General features: G+C 38.1%; 1 protein-coding gene across 5 annotated transcripts in view; it reads left to right on the top strand.

Annotated features, from left to right (window-relative positions):
- ARL15 (ADP ribosylation factor like GTPase 15) overlaps positions 1-20,447 on the top strand; it is a 244,918-nt gene that overhangs the window by 10,378 nt on the left and 214,093 nt on the right. Inside the window, exons 1-2 of one of the 5 annotated variants that reach the window (XM_064736163.1) lie at positions 9,255-9,379; positions 20,183-20,273. The exons of 1 other annotated variant lie outside the window; for it this stretch is intronic. Coding sequence is in view for 2 of the 4 variants with exons in the window: in XM_064736167.1 (XP_064592237.1) it covers positions 9,368-9,379 (12 nt within the window). In the remaining 2 variants the exon portion in view is untranslated. Of the gene's footprint in view, positions 1-9,253; positions 9,380-14,980; positions 15,015-18,348; positions 18,366-20,182; positions 20,274-20,447 lie in introns of those variants that run through there. 3 more of the 5 variants (XM_064736164.1, XM_064736167.1, XM_064736168.1) reach the window with 3 other exon arrangements.

Here is a 20,447-nt window from a genome sequence, read left to right as displayed (position 1 = left end):
TTTTAGTTCCTTTGTTTGGAAAATACTAAGTGAGTTTTATAATGAACTAATTCTATGGTTTTAAATACAGTAGCTAACTGTGGTTATCTCAGAAAAACGCAGTTAATGCAGACCTAATCTTGCTGTAGGGAGAGCAAGTTCACATTTACTGTAATTGTCATTAACATTTCTGTTCATTTGGTACCTCTTCCTAGGAAAAAAAAAAAAAAAAAGACAGCTGAGCACATAATCTCTTTCTGGACTGAATCCTTCCCTGTCAGTGACCATCTTTTTTTCTCCAGGGCACAGAAGCACTTGGTTCTTTGTTAAATGGCAATAACCCTTACTCCATGCTTTTTATGGGCAAATGGTTAGATAGCTTTTGCAACCTTAATAAGATTAAATTTCGTGATTTAACTAGGGAGTTACAACAGACTTTGTCTTTAGCTGTTTTCTTCACCTGATTTTACACAGCCCAATGAGGAGAATTATATTGTTTAAATAGCTTATTTCTGTCCAGCTAGTTCAGTAATTGATGTCTTTTATTCCTGCCAACCTGCATTTTTCTTGAAAGGATTCTATTCATTTTACTTTATTCTTTGTCATGTGTTTGCTTGGGAGGGAAAGAAACATTTATCAGAAGCTTTATTCTACAAGGAGGTATAAAGAAGAACATAGCAAAAAAGCATCCAAAAAGCTCTATATAAGGTAGTGATGGGTATTAGAGACTTCCTTGACCTTCTTCCAGATACCCAAGGGAAAATAGGGCTTGCTAACAAACCATTCAATTTTTTTTTTTGTGGAAATCAGCTAAAATCTGTGGAGGCTTTTCTTACCAATACCAATGGCAATGAGCAACTTTTACTTTCAGGTAGCACCAAAGTGAACAATAGTATGTTTGGGATCTGTTTTGCAAGATCTACTGGGGGTTCATTTTTCTAATCACACCCCTTTCCACAAACCTCACTTTTTCCAGTCATCCTTCCCACTGAAATGTCCTAAAGCCAGTTCCAGTTCTTCTTTCCCTGCTTTCAATCAGTTCCAAGAAATTAAACTCTCAAATACACATGTTGAGCATTACCACTTCTCCACCACAGCAGAACTCAATACTGATTTTTTTCCATTTATTGCAAATCAATCTTCACCTTCTGAGACTTCATAAAATTCTCTCTCTGACTCCTTCCAGGTCTCTATTCTGATTCTATGGGGCCAAATTTTTTTTCTATTTCTTCTATGGAATTCTGTAAGACAAAAGATTTTAACAACCAGAATCCCACTATGCTATCTCACTTTATCCCAACTCTTGTTGCCACTTCCCTGTGCTTTAAGGATTCAGAAGCCACCCAGCATGCTGTTATAATCTTGGATGGTAGCTACCAGTCATTAGGGAGCAGTATTACTGGAAGTATCTTCTGGGCTGGGAACAGAGAGCTGTGAGAGCAAATGGCATTTCAGGGTCAGCTGCCCATGTCCAAACAGATGGCGTCTTTTTTTCTCTAATTAAAAAATCTTCCATGCAGAAAGTAACAGTGTCAGATCTTGTCATGCTAATTTAGCCAAAGTTCAAAGATAAAACATGTACTCCCAAAACACACAGGCTACATGGTCAAAGTGCAAAATACATCTTTTGATCAATGTGCTAGTTATGAGACAAGTAATTATATCACCAAATTTCCTTTTAGAGTTTAGTTTTGATTGGATAAACATATCTAAGCTACTTCACTTGTTTGCTTTACATTTCCCTCTTGGCCATGGATGAGGTATGCTGGGTAGCCAGAATTCAAGAGCTGTATTTTCCTTTCAAGTCTGCCTAGCTATAGAAGTAAGTGCATATGACCTATGAAAATCCAGTTCAAATACCAAGAAAACTTCTGAACAAAGTAGCCATTACATGAAAGTCAGGTAGCCGGTGTCTTGCTTCTGTTGAAAAGAATGATTTTAGTAGAAACATGAATTAGGTCTTTAAATCAAGTATAGTATAGCATCTTTGTAAAGATGAGTATAGGCTTTTCTACTTTTTCTGAGATAAAGGCTCCTGCCTTTCAGAGAGATTACGTTCTCAGTATTGCTATAATCATAAAGGTTATGCTGAAGATGCAAGTATTATCTATGTTTTTAAAAGTAGACTTCTGCATGTGACTTCAGAATGGGCAATCATTCCCATCATGAAGATCGTCCATTTTGCAGAGGATTCCTTTCTTATTTCCACTCACTAATAGAACAGTTTCTTAAAGATCTGTGATACAAAACAAATAGTGAAAACTTGAGCTGTGGATTTCTAAGGTAAAGCTGAGATAAGAAAAAAATTAGGAAGGATTTATTTAATATCTGCTTCTGTAAAAATTGTCAGTAGGCCTTTAGGATGTGCTTTAAAGAAAAAAAGAGCTCCTAAGGATATGTTGCACAGCAAAATGCAGGTTTAATTATAACTTGTGTTCACATGCCTACATAGTTTAAATTGCCTAATATGAATAAAAGAATTACATTTGTGTGAACTGGTAAGTGGCATTCAGACTCTAAAGCATGTGTTACTATTTTTTCCTTTCTCTTCTTAATGTACTACCTAGATGAGACTAAAACCTGAGACAAAGATATGTCCATACCAAGACATTATTTTTTATTAATTTTTAGCATTTGTTTTATTATTTTTGCTGGAAAGCATTTTTCTTTTCATTTAGTACTCAGAAACAAATAAGTTAAAGTGTAGAAAAACCTTGAACCATAGAGACTTTGTATCTGATTTCATTATATCCAGAAGAGATGAAATGGTCATCTACACATATTGCTACAATGCTTTGCCAAACATATTCCTAAGATATGCTATATTTACACTACAAGCAAAGTTTAGTTTTATGAGTCTGTAGTCACACTGACTTCTTGGGAAACATGACTATTAAGGAAAACACAGTGCATATAAGATGGGACAACACATTCAGTATAAATATGAAACACAAGGTCATATGGAAATTACAATTTCTTTTGTTTCAGAATTATCTGTACCTTCATTTGCATTGAGAGTTTATAATTCCTCTCACCAATTCCTAATGTGCCCTTATTGAATCTTCCTCCTTTGGAGAGAAGAGAAAGACTGATGCAGACAACAGTCACCCATGTTCAAGGTTCCTGCAGAGCTTTATGTCTGTAATGACCTTCCTCTCCTTTGGACAGGCAGACCTGTGGGATGGGCACTGTAAATCTTCAAACACAACAGATGCATTATGTAGGTCATAAGATACATTTTCTTCTAGTAAAGCAATGGCATTTTTTACACCTTAGAAAGACTATGATTTGAAAACTTATGAACTTAAGAAGTATTTTCTGACTTCTAATAAGATGAAAGGCTGTTAGAACTGCATCAGAACTCAGCCCATTTATAATTTGAAAGAGACTGAGTATTGTGTCTCTCATTTTTTAGGGGTAAATTTGGAGCACAAGTACAATTCTAGCCTAACAGAACTCTCATCATGGAAACAAAAGAAAAGGCTACAAAGAGACACATGTACTTGCATGTTAACACTACAGCAAAGACCACAGAGTCTAACTGTACTGCTTCTATTTACATATTCATTCAGTAAAAAGGCAAAGCAATCTGAACATGAGAGATAAATATTTGAAGACTTTGTAAACAATGTTACTACAAACTTTGAGCAAAATTGTAGTCCTCATAAAATAAGTCACAAAGTTAAGTCACAAAAATGGAAAGTTTCAGTTAATCCCAGAAAACCAGACATTATGAAAAACATTACTTGATTTCTTGGGGTTTACCTCCCTTGTTAGCAGGGACATGAAGGTGAGGTACAACTTTTAATCCATCTCTTGATGTTTACCACAGTGCCACAAGCAATAGAAAATTAAACCTGACAGGACTGTGATTTTTTTTTTTTAATCTTCACGAGACAACTATTTTCTACATTTCACAAAAAAGAAATCAAGCAAAGATGCAGATTCTTTCTTAAGTGTATATGAGAAGAAACCCTAAAGCCCTAAATCTAAGGCTTTCAAATTCCTAAGTCTCCTAAACACAGATGCCCTTGCTACCAAGGCAAATATCTGTGGCCATTTAGTCTTCAAGTTCTGTAATAATTCAAACAAGGTTACCAGTTTAGGAATAGGACTGTTAATTACATATTTTATTGCTGTGGGACTGTTTAAAAACCTAACATAGAACAGCCATGAAATTAAAAATGAGTCTACAGCACTACCAACTTGAGCTGGGATGACACAGAAATGAAAAAATATCACATGTAAATTCCAGCCTCCTTGGCAATATAATCTATTTAAATTTCTCATGCAATTTTTTTTGCATCATTTTATCAACAGTAACATTTTTTTTGGTGCACAGGAAGGAGTAAATATCCTATATAAAATCAACTATAATATTATAATCACTTTATTCATAACCCATGGGCTTAAATTAATTATTAATTATAATTATACTAAATTTATATCAATGTAACTGCAGTGGGAAACTGGTTTCTACTTTTGACCTTGTTCCATCATTAACCTTTGCTTTTAGACTGCCTGTTGTTATTTTGCCAGTGAGGTTACCTGAAGGTCAGCCAAATATTTCAGGAAACAAGAGAGAGAACAGGTGAAAAATCCTTTTTGAAATCTGTTTGCTTGTTTTCATCCATGTGTTCTTTTACAGACAAATATATATATATATATATATATAACCATAGTACACATGATGACCAAAATGCTAGAAGGTAGCAAAGCATTAGAGCAAAGAAAAATAGATTTTTGACTGATAGGTTTTGCTTCTCTCATAGGGTTCATTCACCTTTGGCTGTAGTATCTCTGCATGTTGACATTTGTCAATATATCAGATAAAGAGCTGCAAATTGCTTCAAACATTATTTACTCAAAGCACCTTCTTCCTTTCCCCATAAGTTACATGAGTTTGATTAACAGCAGACTCCAAGTCACTTACTGAAATTTGAGCTGCAAATAAAACTGCTGACTGCTCTTGGCATCTATTTAATATTTAAACTCTCCTAATGAAAACCTCATTCTTTGATTTCTCTGTCCAGCTATTTTTACATTTTTATGCCCTTCTGGATATTTCTAGGAAATACTTTTGGTCACAATTGGCCACATGTATTTATGGTTTAAATGTATACTTAGGAATCTATTACCATTAGACCATTCAAATATTTTTTCCTATCATTTTTCCAGCTACTGAACAACAGAACTCTTCTAAATAATCTTAACTTCTTATTTGGTCCAACTTCTTTTCTATTCTGCCAGTGAAGTCAGAGACTGTTTTATCACATCATTTGTATTCTTGTACTAAGCACAGTTTGTACCTTCTAAGGCATCCAATTCTAAATTTCTAGCCATAACAAATAAAGGGGTTTTGTAGCATTTGGGAGCCTTTACATTACTCTATGAGCATCCTGAATCAAAGAAGTCCACATTTTTATGTGAGAGATTTTTCTACAGATTTTATTTTTCCAGAGTAAGTATATAGTATTAACCTGAAGGTAAAAATTATGTTTTGTTTTCCTGCTAACTATCCCATGAGTAGCCAAAATGGGACAACTGCTGGTGTAACAACCTTGTACCATGGAAAATACTGATAAGTATGAGTAAGGCAGCCTCTTCCAGTATTTTCAAAGATAATAAATGCTTTTCTTCTCAACTTTAATTAGAAGGGCAAAATATCATGCCCCTTAAGTAATTAATGTTCTCAAACAGAGCTGTCAGGGCTCCTTATATCAGTAAAACCTGGTGATTAAAACAACCTTAAAACAATCACCTTCTTGCTAATAATAAAAAAAAAAAAAATCACATGCCTTTCCCGTATTAAAAATTGGGTTGGATGCAGAGAGCAAGGGGAGAACAAACATACCCTGTACTTTGTTCTCTTAAAGAATGAAATTATTCTCATGCGGCAAAGTGGTTTAGATTGTCTCAGTCACTGATGTGCTACTAGGTTTTTTCGTTTTAGGAAACCTTTTGTAAGATACCCAGTTTTCAGCCCATTCAAACCATGATGTGCCAACACTATACCTATGTACATCTACTGGATGAATAGCAGCACTGCTTTCTACACAAGCATTATTATGACAGAATCTATTTAACTAACAAGACTGGAAATTGGCTACAGTATGGCTGTCATTCAAGATGTTTTCCAAGATAATGCTCACTGGACAATTTGTCATATATACAGCTGACTATGCAATTCCAAAAAATATACTAATTCCATTCTAATATGTTTGGAAATAGGCAGATTCATAAGTATTTACATTTAAATTCCCATTTTGCTGATATCTATTAAGTAACAAATATGATATCTATTAGTAACACCTTTATGTCGAATCCATCACCCAAGTTTCCTAACTGCTAGTAGCACAAATGCTTGAATTTGTCAGATGTTACTCTTAGGCTAAAATGTTCAAAATCATTAAATTGCAGTGACAGAAGCAATGGATGATAGAATGTTGTACTTAGCACTTCTCAGGGTCAAAGTCTGACTCTCAGATTGATTATTTTTCATACAAGTTTACAGAAAATTATTCTTGCGACAGGATTTCACTGAAGATAAACTTGTGCTTCTGTGCATAAGCTCACTTCCATTTTTGGAACCAGACTGACTACCTCACAGCCAACACATGACGTTTGCTCCATTTAAGTACTTTGATCTCTTCCTTCCTATCTTGACATATGAGTTCCTGCTGACAAGCTTCTTTATGAAAATAACTTACATGCATTAGGTATATGTATTCCAATATGAAACTGAACTTCATTTTAGATGAAAGAAATCTTATAGGACTTGCTAGAAAAATCTCAGCAACAGCATGACTACTATGTAGGCTGGAAGGTATGTGCTATAGGACTTGTATTCTGCTTACATTCCGCTATTGTTCAATGTTAATCTCCATTTTATGTAGTAAAATTAATGTGCCATAAGGCTATGCAATGGCCAAAGGAATAATGCGTTTTCAGTGAACAGAAGGATTAATACATATATTTAAGCTTGGCTTCTCTTTTGATCAAGTTTGTGGGATTTTCAGTGTATACATGAGAAATTTCTTGATTTTTTAAACTGATTTTGTGTTCAGATTGTGAGGTTTTGTTTATAAACTAGAAAGAAAATCACATTTATAAAATAGAATAAACATTTTTCTTCGGATATATAAACACACTGCATCTTCATAATAAGATCTATCAACTTCATATAAAACAGAGGGGTCTTCTAGTTCTTTTTCTCCAGATGTACATCAATGCTAAGTAACTAAACTAAACTACATCTGAGAAATGTTATTATAACTCATGGATACTCTCAGAAATTCTACTAGCTTTGATTGTGATGTCTGTCCATGTTGAAATATCCTTCCCATTATTTTCCAGTAGCTGAACTGAATCTTCCTTGCAATAAAAGCCAATTACTTTTTTCCTATCACAGCAGCATCTCTGTAGCAACTCTCTCTGGATTCATAATTCTATTTTCTTCTCAATCAGCTATAGAAGAAATAATTCCCAGTCCTTTCCTATTTGTCTCACAGGAAACAGTTCTGAAATATCTGCTTGCTCTTGATGTTCTCATTTCAGTCACCCTGCATTTAGAGAAGCATCAAAAGATAGCAAGTCTCAGGAATAATGTATTACTGCAAAAAAAGAAGAAATAAAGGGTTTTAATTGTTAAGGGGAAGGCACTGCAAAACGTTAAAAATCACATGTGATGACAGAAATGTGATGAAATCAGTTTCTTGCAGCTCCTGTGTTACATTCTTGAGAGGCCTGCTCTACCCACCCCTGTAGTGGCTAAAGTAGTCTTTACACTGTAGTTCCCCCTGTCAAAAGGACATTTCAAGATCAAGAGACAGTTGCCAGCAATTGCTGTGACTAATGAAAAACAGTCAAAATGTGAATTGCAGAAAGGGCCAAGCCTGTATCCCTCCTTCCACTCATTGACTATTAAAGTACTAAAATTAGTGAACTTCTAGATGATTAAAAAAAAAAAAACATTGGTACTCATCTAAATTAGACTTAAGTTGCTATGCAGATGTATTTGATATTGAATCCCAAAGTAAAGAAAGGACTACCAAAGGAATCTTTTTTTTTTTCTAGACTAGATGTATGCAGAATATGAATTATCCATTGGCAAGATGTGTTTTGGGTAGGCATAAAGGGAATGTTTTATCAACACTCTCTGGATATAGTAACTGGATATAGTAACTAATTAAGGCCACAACAGGCCTTAATTAGTTACAAAATTCAGAGCAGTAATTGTAATTTATGTTTCCCCACCCCAGTTTACTAGATGTAGGTGAACAGCTCACCAATATCCTTAAAAATATTGATTCCCTGTTGCTCCTGGCTCCTCATTGACACCTGTTTTCTTCTATCTCCTTGTCTACTCTTCTACTTCTTTTTAACTACACTCTTATTCTTTCACCTGATGCCGCATTTTTAGATTTCCTATCCCACTGTCACACACATGAAGTTTCCTTCCGTTTCTCCAGGAGTCAGGCATCCCTACTAACACCTCAAGTTTGTGAAAAAGCCTCCAAGTTAGATGTCAGGTTGCAGCAGGGGACATGGACGTTTCTTTCACGGGTGCTTAGGGGAACCATCAAAGAATCAATCAGATTGGGAAGGAAACCTATTGCTGGATCTTCGAGTCCAACCTGTGAGCAAACACCACGGCCTTACTAGACCACGAACACTAAGTGCCATGTCCAGTCTTTCCTTAAACACCTCCTCAGCCTCCCTGGGCGGCCCGTTCTGGTGTCTAATCACCCCTTCCATGAAGAAATGCTTCCGGGTGTCCAACTGAACCCCCAACCCTCCCGGCTTTGCTTAGCACCATGTCCTCTCGTCCTGTCACTGGTTGCCTGGGAGAAGAGGCTGAACCCCAGCTGACCAAAGCCTCCTTTCAGGCAGTAGTGCAGAGTGATAAGGTCCCCCCTGAGCCTCCTTTTCTCCAGGATAAACACCCCCAGCTCCCTCAGCTGCTCCTCACAGCACTTGTGCTCCTGTGCATTGCCCTTCCCTGGGACCGGTTAGGCTGGGGGACGAGAGAGCCCCGGCAGCCGCGGCGGCGCGGCCGCAGCGCTCCTACGCCTTTAAGGGCGGCCCGGCCGCGCCCCCACGTGTGCGATCAGCTGACGGCGCGTCCCGCCCCCGCCCGCCCCTGCCCCGCTCCCTCCGCCGCGAGGTGCGGGCGGCAGCGCGGCTCTGACAGCGCCGCCGGGGCAGCGCCCGCGCCCCCCGCTCGCCCCCGGCGCGCCCGCCTGGCCCCGCCGCTGCCCCGTGCCCCGGCCCCGCCGCTGCCCCGCGCCGCCGCTGCCCCGCCGGCCCAGCGCCGCTGTCAGCCGGGCGGGCGCCCGCGGCCCCTCCGGAGAGCTCGGCAGCGCGGCGCCCGGCGCCACTCCGGTACATGGATTACCTGGTAGGTTCCCGGCGGCAGCGGAGACCGTCGGACATTTTACTGAGCGGCTGGGGCGACGTCCGCGGCTCGACGGGGTGCGGGGGGCAGCCCGGGGCCGGGGGCAGCCGGGTCCGGCCGCGCTGCCGCACCCGGCCCGGCGGGCTGTTAACGGGCGATAAAGCGGCCGGGCCCCGCTCATTTGGCCGCTATTAGGTTGCTAAAGCCGTGACCCGGGTCGCTGTTTTTTTCCTAAACGCTGGAGCTTAGGGCATGCTTCAGTGAACTAAATTGCTACCGCGGACGGGATCAGCCGAGCGCCCGGGCAGCTGGTATTCGGGGGTAGTGTTTATGGTTCTTTAATGAATATTGGCTCCATTCGTCTGTGAAAGATCGTATCGCGGGCGTGCACCTCAGCTGGGATCGTGGCTGGTGTTTGCCCTCACCCGCGCACCCTCGGCGGGCAAAAGCCCTGTGGCACGGCTGGCTCATGAGCAGGTGGCTTTGTTTTAGTATGGTACCTGCTCACCTGTCTTTTCAGCCCAGCAGTGGGGGGGCGTAACGAGCACACCCCATCGCTCCGGTCCTGTTGGCATCCCATTGCTCCAGGCTTATGGCTTCGAGCTCTGTGCTGTGAACTGGTGCCCGCTCCTTCACCGTGAAACGCTGCGAAGCGTCAGCTGGGGCAGTGAAGAGCAGGCATCTTCTGGCCATCCCTGTTCGTTGTTGGTGTCGAGCGGGACCAGGAAGTATTTGGAGTCAGAATCTTGACTCTGTCATTCATACTTTTTCACTCGGGATGCTCACGGGTGTACGCTTTCAAGAGAGGCTCATCAAATGCAACACAATCTCTGGAGATGCTCTTTTTAATGAACAGAATATTTGCCATGCTGAGATGAGAGCTGCATGCAGTGTCTGCCTTTTCTGGTAGCTAACTAAACCAGAAATACATTAAATTAATACTTCACTATTCTTGTGTCTATGGAGCTAAGATTTGTTGTGATTTATTGAGCCTTGCAACCCCCAAAATGTTTTAGGCTTGCCTTTCTGAATTTTAATACTACAGAGAGACACTAGAAAATGAGTCTTGTGTGGCAGAAATGGTAGGCAGACTTCTCTTTAACAGCCTAGTTAATGAAATACTGATAATAAACTTGCCGGATATCAAGTGCAGCCACATAGCTCCTTGAGAGCCTGGAGCTGTTTCTGAGATTTTTTTTTTCCTTTATAAACTTATGGCCAGATGAAACTGGCCATTCTGTACTTTTTCAAATGCTTGCATTAACCTTTGTGACTGCTACAGGCTGTTGTGTGGAAGGCCAACCACTCTGAGAACAATAAATTTAACAAGCCTTGCAAACTAAGAGCATGTTTTTCTATTAACTTAAGGGGGGAGGGGATTAAATAACTCTGTTTTTTTTTTCTTCCCCTGACTCTTATTCTCCAGCTGATCCTTTTCCTCTTTTTTGTCATGTGGCCTTCTTTAGTGTCAGTTCTAAAACCTGTCATTGATTATGAGGTTCAGGCACCTCAGAAAGTCTGCTCTAACAACAACAACAAAAATTATGATGGTGACTTAGACAACTAGTTGTGTATACCTGTTTTTGGCTTGTTGTCACAGTCTGCCCTGGTGTAAAGATGGGCCTACTCGTATCTATGCAAGGCTCGAAGTTGCGTGACTGTTAAATTATGGCTGTAGAATAATTGTCTCATTATTTCCATAGCAAAAAGAGCTGTACATGTTAAGTAATTTTGTGTTTTGTGCATTTATGTTGCGTTCGTGCACGTATATAGGCATGAAAACACAAACAGAAGGTTTCTGGTTCCTCATGTGGGGCACCTGTGTTGCAGTCTGCCGGCAGTGAGGTTTTCTGCCGTGCTTGCAGTGTGAGGCAGAGAGCAAAGGATGAGTTGTTTTCCCTTGCAGTAGTGCTGAGACAGAGTATTTGATGAGTTTTGGTTGTCAGGGGGGCTGAGTGAGGGAGTGTGGTGGAAGGAGGTGAGGACAGATGAGGTCAGGTTTGTTGCTGCATGAACTCAGGGGTCAGTGCATCTCCACAAGGAGTCTACCCTCAGCCAGCTCTTCCCAGACTTGCATAGGAAAGTTCTTTTCCTGATTTTAGCTGGATAGGACCTACATTGATGGAGATGTCTTTTTTCCATTAAGAATCAGATCCCTAGAAGTAATGAACATCTGAAGCACTTTCCAATATCATCAGGTTATTGAAAGCGCTCAAAACCTTCTCAGAGTGAAGTCAGTTGGAGCCAGCTTGGACTATGGCCTAAAATTTTTATGAACTGATACCCAAAACCTGAGTAGTGCCTTCCCACTTAAAATGTGGCCCTCGATTTATGGCTATGCCATTTGATAATAAATTGGTGCTAAAAGAGTATCTCCTGTGATGCTCTGGTCTGTTTTTGCAGTTTTACATTGTAACAAAAAAGTATCACTGGCCTCTGTAACTTTGATAGCTACAAGAGGCTCTTCAGCCCGGTGCCTCTTTTATTTTTGTGTTGCTATAATTATGATGTTAGGAGTGGTGTGTTTTTCTTTTTTTAAATCAACATGATTAAACCAAGTCCAGCCTCTAAAAAAGAATACATCTTCACTCAGAGGCACTTTTCACTTACATGTGCTGTTTTGCTTGCGTTTAGTTAACTCTTTTAAAACATACTGTGTGAACATAGCTGCATGAATGTAGAATGGCAGGTTTTTGTGACTACATAATCTAGGGTACTGTCTGCAACCTTCTTCAGCTTCATGCTTGCTACATTGTGTCTGGAAGGATTTCAGTGTGTGCAAAGACTTGTGTTGGTTGGCCTCTGTTCAGTAGACTATGCTTAATTTAAGGAGTTACGCCATGATGCATCTTATGAAAAGCATGGTATGTGACCAGTCTTACAGTTCTTGCTTGGAGAACTTGTGGGGAAACAATAAAAATGCTTCAGTTTTTCTTACATGCTGCAATTACAATGCAGATTTTAAGCTCCTGAGTATACTTTCACAATACACTTCTTCGGTGGCATCCTCTGCACTAGGTGAAGTTCTTACATATTTCTATTCAATGTATCAGCCTGGTCTGTGTAGAATTTTTAAAAACTGCTTGAGAGAGTGATAATGAAATTTGAATCTGTCTCTTCACAAAAGAGTTATATTTGCCTAAGAGATTTATAATAAAAAATTGATAACCAGTTTAATTTTGCATTTTTAGCATTTTTATTATGATAACTTATCTGTAAATTATATCCCAAGATACTATGTACTGTCTTAGTTGTAGATAAAAATATTTCATGGAGAGGTATTGAAGAGCATATTCTGACCTGAAATGGAAGATGACTCTTCTTGGATGATGAACTGCTTCAGCATTAGTAATTTTTTTAAAAATTTTTTTGGGTCCCTTTTCTGAGGAGTTAAACAGGAACATGGGTTCTACAATGTCAAGGGAGTGCACGCTCGTAGTGCATCAGAATCCTTGTTGCTTTGTTGGGGATTGGTTTCTTTTAACTATAACAAGTTTGGGTGAGTTCTTGTTGTTCTTTGTGCACTTGTTAGCAGATGCAAACTATTTTGCTCCAGTATGCATGCACATGAAATCTAAAATTTGGTAAGTTTTTGAGTGAATTCAACTAAATTTTCAAATTTTAAATGAATATGTGAATAGGCCTTGAACTGACTTAAGAGTTTCTGCTTTGTTTCTGAACAGTCTTGACCTCACAATCTAAATAGTTAGTGTTCAGACAAAGTCTTACTTGGGAAAAGCTGCATATCCAAATTGGTGTTCTTAAAGTGTTAGGTGATATTCAAAAAATTAAATGTTTTTGAGCAACTTTTCTTTTTTGGGCCGCTTACTTTTAAGACCTTTCTTTTAAGTAGTTAGACTCTTTAATTGAATTGGACAGGTTAGATTCAGAAAGTGGCAATGTGGGATAGATCAAGACCACTTAGTGATTCTGGTACACCTCAGATCCAGTCTTTCCATTGCTGTTGCCAGTTCCATTGTTTGGTATCTGCAGGTGACAGGAAACATTTTTTTTTTTTTCTCGCGCTGCAAATGTGTTAGAGAGGCGTATGTTTGAAGGTAAGAGTTTTACTTCACTGAAACTTTGTAAACTCGTAGATGCTGTCCGTTGAATAAGGAAAAATGGGTTGAGGTCCTTACTAGCAACTCTGTATTTTTCTTCTGAGGCACGTGTGTGATTTGGATACATCGCCAACATGAGCAGCCACGGTCTATAGGCAGGGCCACGTCCTCTTACTGTTTGCTGAGCACCCCTCTCATAGGAATTCTGTCTTTTGTAATGTAACAATAGGGAATGTTTGGCCTCTAGGTTGACTGATCTATCAGCTATAACAGCCTTGAAAACTTACACCTTCTGTAGAGCACAAGGGCTTCTATTTTATTATTGTCCCTTCAGTTTGGGGAGTTGATTAGACACAAGGATGAGGGGTCTGACAGTTGTTTCAAAAAAAAAAAAGTAGCTGAATGCAGGAAAGAAAACAACAGCTGTAAGGTGCGTGCAACTGTATTCATGTTTGGATCAGATGTGAATCTTTGAATTGGAGAAGGTAATGTTTACCTAGGTTTGCATTGCAGAGTGATCACAGATGACATGAATTTAATATTTTTCAAATGAAACCAGATGGAAGGATTTACTTCACTAATGGGTTTTTCCACCACAGGCCTAGATCAGAATTACGAAGTATGTAGTAGGAATACTTGGTATTCAATTCCAGCTCTTGCTATGTACTACCAGACCATGTTGCTCTGCAGTGTGCTGCTCCTGAATTCTTCAGTCAGACCTCCAAGCTTCAAGGCAACATGGTGATGAATTTCACAAAAGGTTAGAAATGCAAGCTTTTAGTAAGTGAGAATATCTGCATTTAGTAAGGACAAAATATTCCTTCTAATACCACATGCTGATTAACATTTTTGGCTTGTTGTCAGTATCATCAACTCATGTTTTTTAATACTGCCAGCTTGTGATGTTTATTCTTTTAAATGGAGTTCTGAACTTTTGTGATTGTATGAGGATATTAGCTCTCCATTAATAAAAGAGCATTTTTAGTTTAGTTTAAAACCACAAATGTGGCCCAAAGAGCTGTAAGGCCCTATAAAAAAAACACAACAGTATTTAAAATTTTTGCTTCTTTGTGTTTTGGCTTGTGCTGCTCTGCATTATGTTGGTTTTGCTGTTTTTCACTGTGTGGGCAGGATAACTTTCTGAAGTGCAAACTATCTGACTGTGACTATATAAAAGTCCTTGTGGGCATAAGTAGGGTATTTGCAATCTAACAAAAGATGGCTCATGCCAGAGCTCTTCAGCGTACAAAATTTATTTTTTCTCTCTGATAACCTGCTAAAGTGACTAAATTAATTGTCAATGAGTGTGTAAGTAATCTCCCTCTATCTGAGGAAGAGGCACAAAGCAGGAAATGTAGCTGACAAGTGCTCTTGTGCTAGATGCAGTCCTGCCCTAGAACTTTGTTGCTTGTAAGAACAAACTGTAGGAAGAGCTTGAGTCTTTGATGTTCTGTATGTTTTGGTGGAGGAACAGAAGAAAAATTTGTTCACAGAACCCACATTAGCTTTTGGCATTGGAGAATCTGAGTAAGCAAGATGGCATCCAAGATCCACTAGGAGCTGTTGATATGGGGGAAGTAAGTTTGCAGATTTCTTTTTTTTAATTATAACTTGGACCTTTTGTATAGAAGAAACATCTGTTTTCCACATTTTATTAGCTTTATAATAACTGTTGCTTAGTCTTCCTTTATATGATTTTGACTCTAATAGAGGTGAAAAACTTAAATCAATTAAAAATGAAGTAACAGTTCTGTAATCTGTAATACAAATTTTATGAAAAATACAAATGAGCATTGAGAGCACAGCTCTGGCAGCGAATAAGAGGGAGAAGTGAATGCAGAGATTACAAGGCAGTTTATGTTCGTGTTTAGCTGTATAAACTGCATATGCTTTGGTGGGCTGATGCAGAGACAAATATTAAGAATGCATATTGAACCCAGGAAGAAAATCTAGTACCTCTTTTGATATTTGTAATAAAATGGCAAATGAAATTCAGTGTTGATACGTGCAAAGTTGCATATATTTTTAGAAGAAGTCACATGGCAGTACAGATGCATGGATAGGCTCTAAAATATCATCAGTGCTCAGGAAAGGGAATGAGGATCCTTCTTTAAAATGTCATCTCAACCCAGACATCTGTCAACAAATTTTGAGTATTAAGAAGGAAAAAGAGGGAAAGATCTCATTTTTACATTGCTTAAATATAAGGTTTGCTCTTGTCTTACTTGCTGCATTTCTGGTTGCATCATTTCAGGAAGAGTATTAAAAAAACCAAAGAAAATACAGAGAAGGATGATGTGGTAATTGAAGAAAAGCAATTTCTTCCATACAAGCAGAGATAAGTAGTTACAGCTCTTCAGTCTGAAGAAAAGACAGCTGACTGGTATGAGGAGGAAATAGTCTAGATGTCTTTTGAATCAGAAAGAGATTAGGCAATAAGCATGTTTTTCTATACAGAAGAACTCACAGTTATAATCCAGGAACTGTGTTTTCTGCATGTGAGTGTAGTTGAATTCTCACTTGTGCAGTAATGTTAGGGAAGTGAAAATGAGTACACCAGGAATTTGTTCAAAGACAGGGCCACTGTGGGTTGGTATTAAACGTGATGTTCAGATATGATGGTAGGAAATCCTGAAGTTGTGATTACTGGAACATAGGGATAGGTCCATGAGGTATGATTCCCTAGATATCCTGATGCTTTGCTGTGGACTAAAGACATCCTCCTCATCTTTCCTCCTCATTGAGGAGGAATCTAGAATCAGTTCTTGAACAGGAAATTGCAGTTAGGAAACTGAGATATTCTGAGTGATGTCCAGGAGTGCTGTCCACTGTAATCAGAATTTCATTGACTACACAGGAGGTGGGACTTTTCAATTCAGAGGTATTTATGAAAATAATTAATCTTCTCCAGGAGCACAGATTCCTTCTGCTTGGAAGTATATATGATAAAAGGCTATTGGCTTTCTGACATCTGTGTTTCAACAAATTTATAACCTTTTATGTAAGGCCCACAACACTGAGTGAACCTGAAACCATATAGACAACCTGTGTAGAGGGATGATGCACTCTACAATGAGTGCTCTCTTTTCTCAGTACTTTCTTCTTGCCCAGAAACTTGCATAATTTCAGGTTTCAACAAGACTGGAGAAAAGGTCCAGAATTCTTGAGAAATGTCTATGCTGTTCTTGCAGCTATTAATTTTCTGCTGGCTAATCTGTATCTTACACTGCCTCAGCCACTGCAGTCCTGGAAACAGTCATGGAAAACTGTTCTACTGAGAGTATTGCCTAAAAGAGAGGAGAGCATTGTTCTCTGGTGCATCCACTTGATTACTTTTTATGATGACAAGAGAGTTCTTGGATCTGGTCCTATTTCCTGTTCACATATCATTGCTTTTCCATCAACATCAGGTTTCTTCTAGTCTCTAAACTGAGATTTATTTTTCTAATGATTATGTACAAGAAGATTGGTATTTTAGAAATCTAATTATTCAGCATTGAAGGAGAATATTAAAATATTTTCTGTGCCTTTTTTCCCTGAGAACAGTATTAAAAAGAATTCAGGGAGTTTAAATTAGAAATGTTATTAATGGAATTTGCTAGAGGGCTGTGACATCTTGTGCTGAAAGGGGAACCTTGGAATTACTAGCTGGAGTTCAGTAGGCAAGGTTATCAAACAGCAGTTCTGGTCAAAGTTCCTGCTACCTTTACTATAGTGTTGTTGTGTGTGCTTTTGGGTATCCACATGTTCCTTACAACACATAAGCACTGAGAATTTGTTTCAGGCTCCATACTTAAAGGTACCTTAAAACCTGCATATTTTATACACTTGTATTGCTAATTTTTGCAATTTTATACACTGAAAAAGATGCAGATAAAAATAGAGGTGGAAAAACTTCTGCCTGGAAGATCCAGCAATTCCAAGTGTCTACTGGCTTGTATCACTTCATTATAAATGAGGAGAGGTGTACCTTGATCTTAAACATATTAAATAAACATATCACCAGAAAAAAAACCTCTAACATCTTCCTTTTCTTGTTTTGCTTTCTGTTTTTGTGGTCTTGGAGCTGTATTCAGTGCTGTAATTTATTTAGAATTATGTCACAGTGAGTTGAGGTCGAGGTGATTATTTCTGCTGGGTGGCAGAATTGACTGCTGCTGCAGTTCTGTAAGGTGTTGGGTCTTTTGGTTCTTTCCTGAGAACTTGGTTAGGATCACCCTCCCCTTTTGCCCACCAAGGTTCTTGAGGCTAATGCTTTCAACTCGGTGCTTGAAGTCATCAGTTGCAGAACATGCTCTAATTAATCTTTTCAAAATCTGGTCTTTTGTAAATATTATGAGTAGGGATTTAATCTTGTATTTGCTGACAAAATAGATATTTAAAACAATGGCTTTGTGAGTTGCAGACTGTGTGCCTGTGTCAGAGCTGAATGAGATTTTTTTTAAAAACCAAATACTGAAATTGCTTTGTACTGATAGCAGAATACTTGAAAAAATGGACAGAACAGATGCTTGTTGTGAATTGAATGCTGCACAGCTGCAGGGCAGACATGTTTCTAAGTCATTATAAACAGCCACATTTTTACAAGGCATGATTAAAATAACAAAGTCTTGGGTGAATAGGAAAGCTAGCTATGAGTTTGCTTTCCAGTGGGAGAAATTATTTAATGTTTGCGAGATGACCCTTTGCCTAGGCAGAAGGGTGCTTTTTGACAGAGACGCATGCATATCTTGCTTGACATATTTGATCTGATGACTCCATTTTTCACTTTAGACATGTGAAATCACATCTGTGAATAATTAGTCTTTGTAGAATTGTGTCAAACAAGCTATCTTTCTTTCATAGTATTTGTAGGTATATTTTTACTTTTTTTTTCTTTTATTTTCATGCCTACCGTGTAAAATCCTTTCAGAAAGCAACAATAAACTGTAAGTAAATTATGTGTAAATTTTCCAACAATTGTTTTGTTGCCCAATTTTATGGTCCCAAGTGAGTTGCCACAACCAAAGTAATGAAAGATTACAAGTGTGAAGAATAAACTCCCCATTGCAGTAACAGATAATCAACTGTCTTAATTCAGTGGTCAGACTGATAGTCTGAAGGATAGTATCACTAAACTTTTAATTATTTAAATCAATTCCTGTCACTTTTTCAAGGATTAAACTGAAATACTTCTGGGGAGGGAATGTAAATTTTCAGAAGAAAGGATAGGTGAATATAATAAATATTAATAGTAGTGTTGGATTTAATGATCCTTTTTACCACTAGAAAATGTAGTTTATAAGCATTTTCTTGGAGACTTGAAGAAGGGATTATCTTAATATTTTACTGGGAAATGCATAAGGGAAACAATCAGTACTGTGTGTGACAGAATTCACGCCTTATAATAATTAAAATAACCTGTGATTTTAGAATGTTAACAATGGCAAACCCAACAATGGATAACTAAGGTAACATGGGATGTAGGTTATTTTATTTTGCTGAAGCAAGGATCTACAGGGGCTTGCTGGAGAATTTGAACTGCAGCTTAGTTCTCCCACTAATGCATAGCCTGGAAGTAGTGAACAAAAATTAAAAAAAAGAAAACTATTTATAATGCTGTGCTTGTCTAGAATAAAGGCAAACTGTATATATGAAGAAGCTATAATGGTTTGCTGCTGCTGCATGTTTACTTCTCTTGCAAGCTGAAATAATAATTTACTTTATATACAAAGTTGTGTCTGCCAGCAACATAGATTCTGCCAGGATATGAAAATGCAAATCATTCAATACATCACCTGGTGTTTTAAGTATGGGCTTAAATTGCCACAGACCAAGGTTAAACATTAGGAAACTTTCTAGTAGAGAGGGTAATGAAGCACTGGACTAAATTGCTTGGGGAAATCATCCATCCCTGGAACCTTTGGAACAAGGTCTGCAAATACTGTCAGGAGGGGTATGGTTTATGACCCCGCCCCACCACTTTGTGTAACTGTAGGATTTCTTGAAGTCAGTTCCTGTTTCTCTGTCAATTTTTTCTTTCTGGGAGAAGCTCAGAACACAAGAGATACTCTTAGATGTTTGGTCTTAAGGCTGAAAAAAAAATCTGCTTTAACTGAAATAGTGTTTAAAGTCAGAATCTCCTTGTCATTAATAGCATACTAGATTACTTCCAGTAAGAAATGAAAATCAACTGTGCTGTTGAAGTTTTTTTTCAGGTTTTTTTGCTGTGCTTTTTGACTTTCAGACAGTTCAGTGAAATACTGTTTATTTAAAATTTAGATGTAGCAGTTAAAACCAAAAGAAAAAGGTGTCTAAACATTTTTTTTATTACTTGTAATTATTAAGATCTGTTGTTTTGGTTTTTTTAATCCCAATTCTATTTAAATTGGTATTTCAATTCAATATTGTTATTTTTTTGGAGGGGGGGGAGAAATTAGAAAGCAGATCCTGAAAAGATGTTTTGATTGGTATGTTTGGAGTCTGTATCATCCAACACTTTATCTTTGATAATGTGTGGACTTTTGAAACTTGTAATGAAAATGTTCCGCTTGAAGGCTTTAAGTTTTGTCTTTCAAATACCTTATATAAAGTAATTCCTCAATTACTCTTCTGAACAAATAATTGTAATCTTAGTTTATTTTACCTAGTTGTATAGGAAATATGGCAAACCTACAGTAGTTTTTATTTTGGTATTGGAGAGCTACATTTATTTCCTGGCTTTGTTGTGCTAATTAAAGAAGGTGTTTTTCATCTGTTCCATCAGAAACTCGTAGTCCATCCTCAGCCTCTCTGGGTGACTGCAGAAGACATAGAATTGTGGCATCACAGCAGATTGGAAGTTGAGCAAGTTGAGGGTAAAAACTTTTAATATGATTATTCTCAGCTTAAGAACAAATTAAATAAAATGTTCTATTTTTGTGTTCTACTTTAGAAAGCTAAAACAATAAGGTTCCAGAAATGTGCAAACATTAAATTATATGCATTATTCTGGTATATAGAGGAAGACAGTTTCAGTGATGGTAAAAGGA

Source organism: Zonotrichia leucophrys, chromosome Z, assembly GCF_028769735.1.
Source record: "Zonotrichia leucophrys gambelii isolate GWCS_2022_RI chromosome Z, RI_Zleu_2.0, whole genome shotgun sequence".
In the NCBI taxonomy this organism is placed as follows: Eukaryota; Metazoa; Chordata; class Aves; order Passeriformes; family Passerellidae; genus Zonotrichia; species Zonotrichia leucophrys.
The sequence above is the reverse complement of the archived record's forward strand: the minus strand, read 5'-3'. Positions and strand labels throughout refer to the sequence as shown.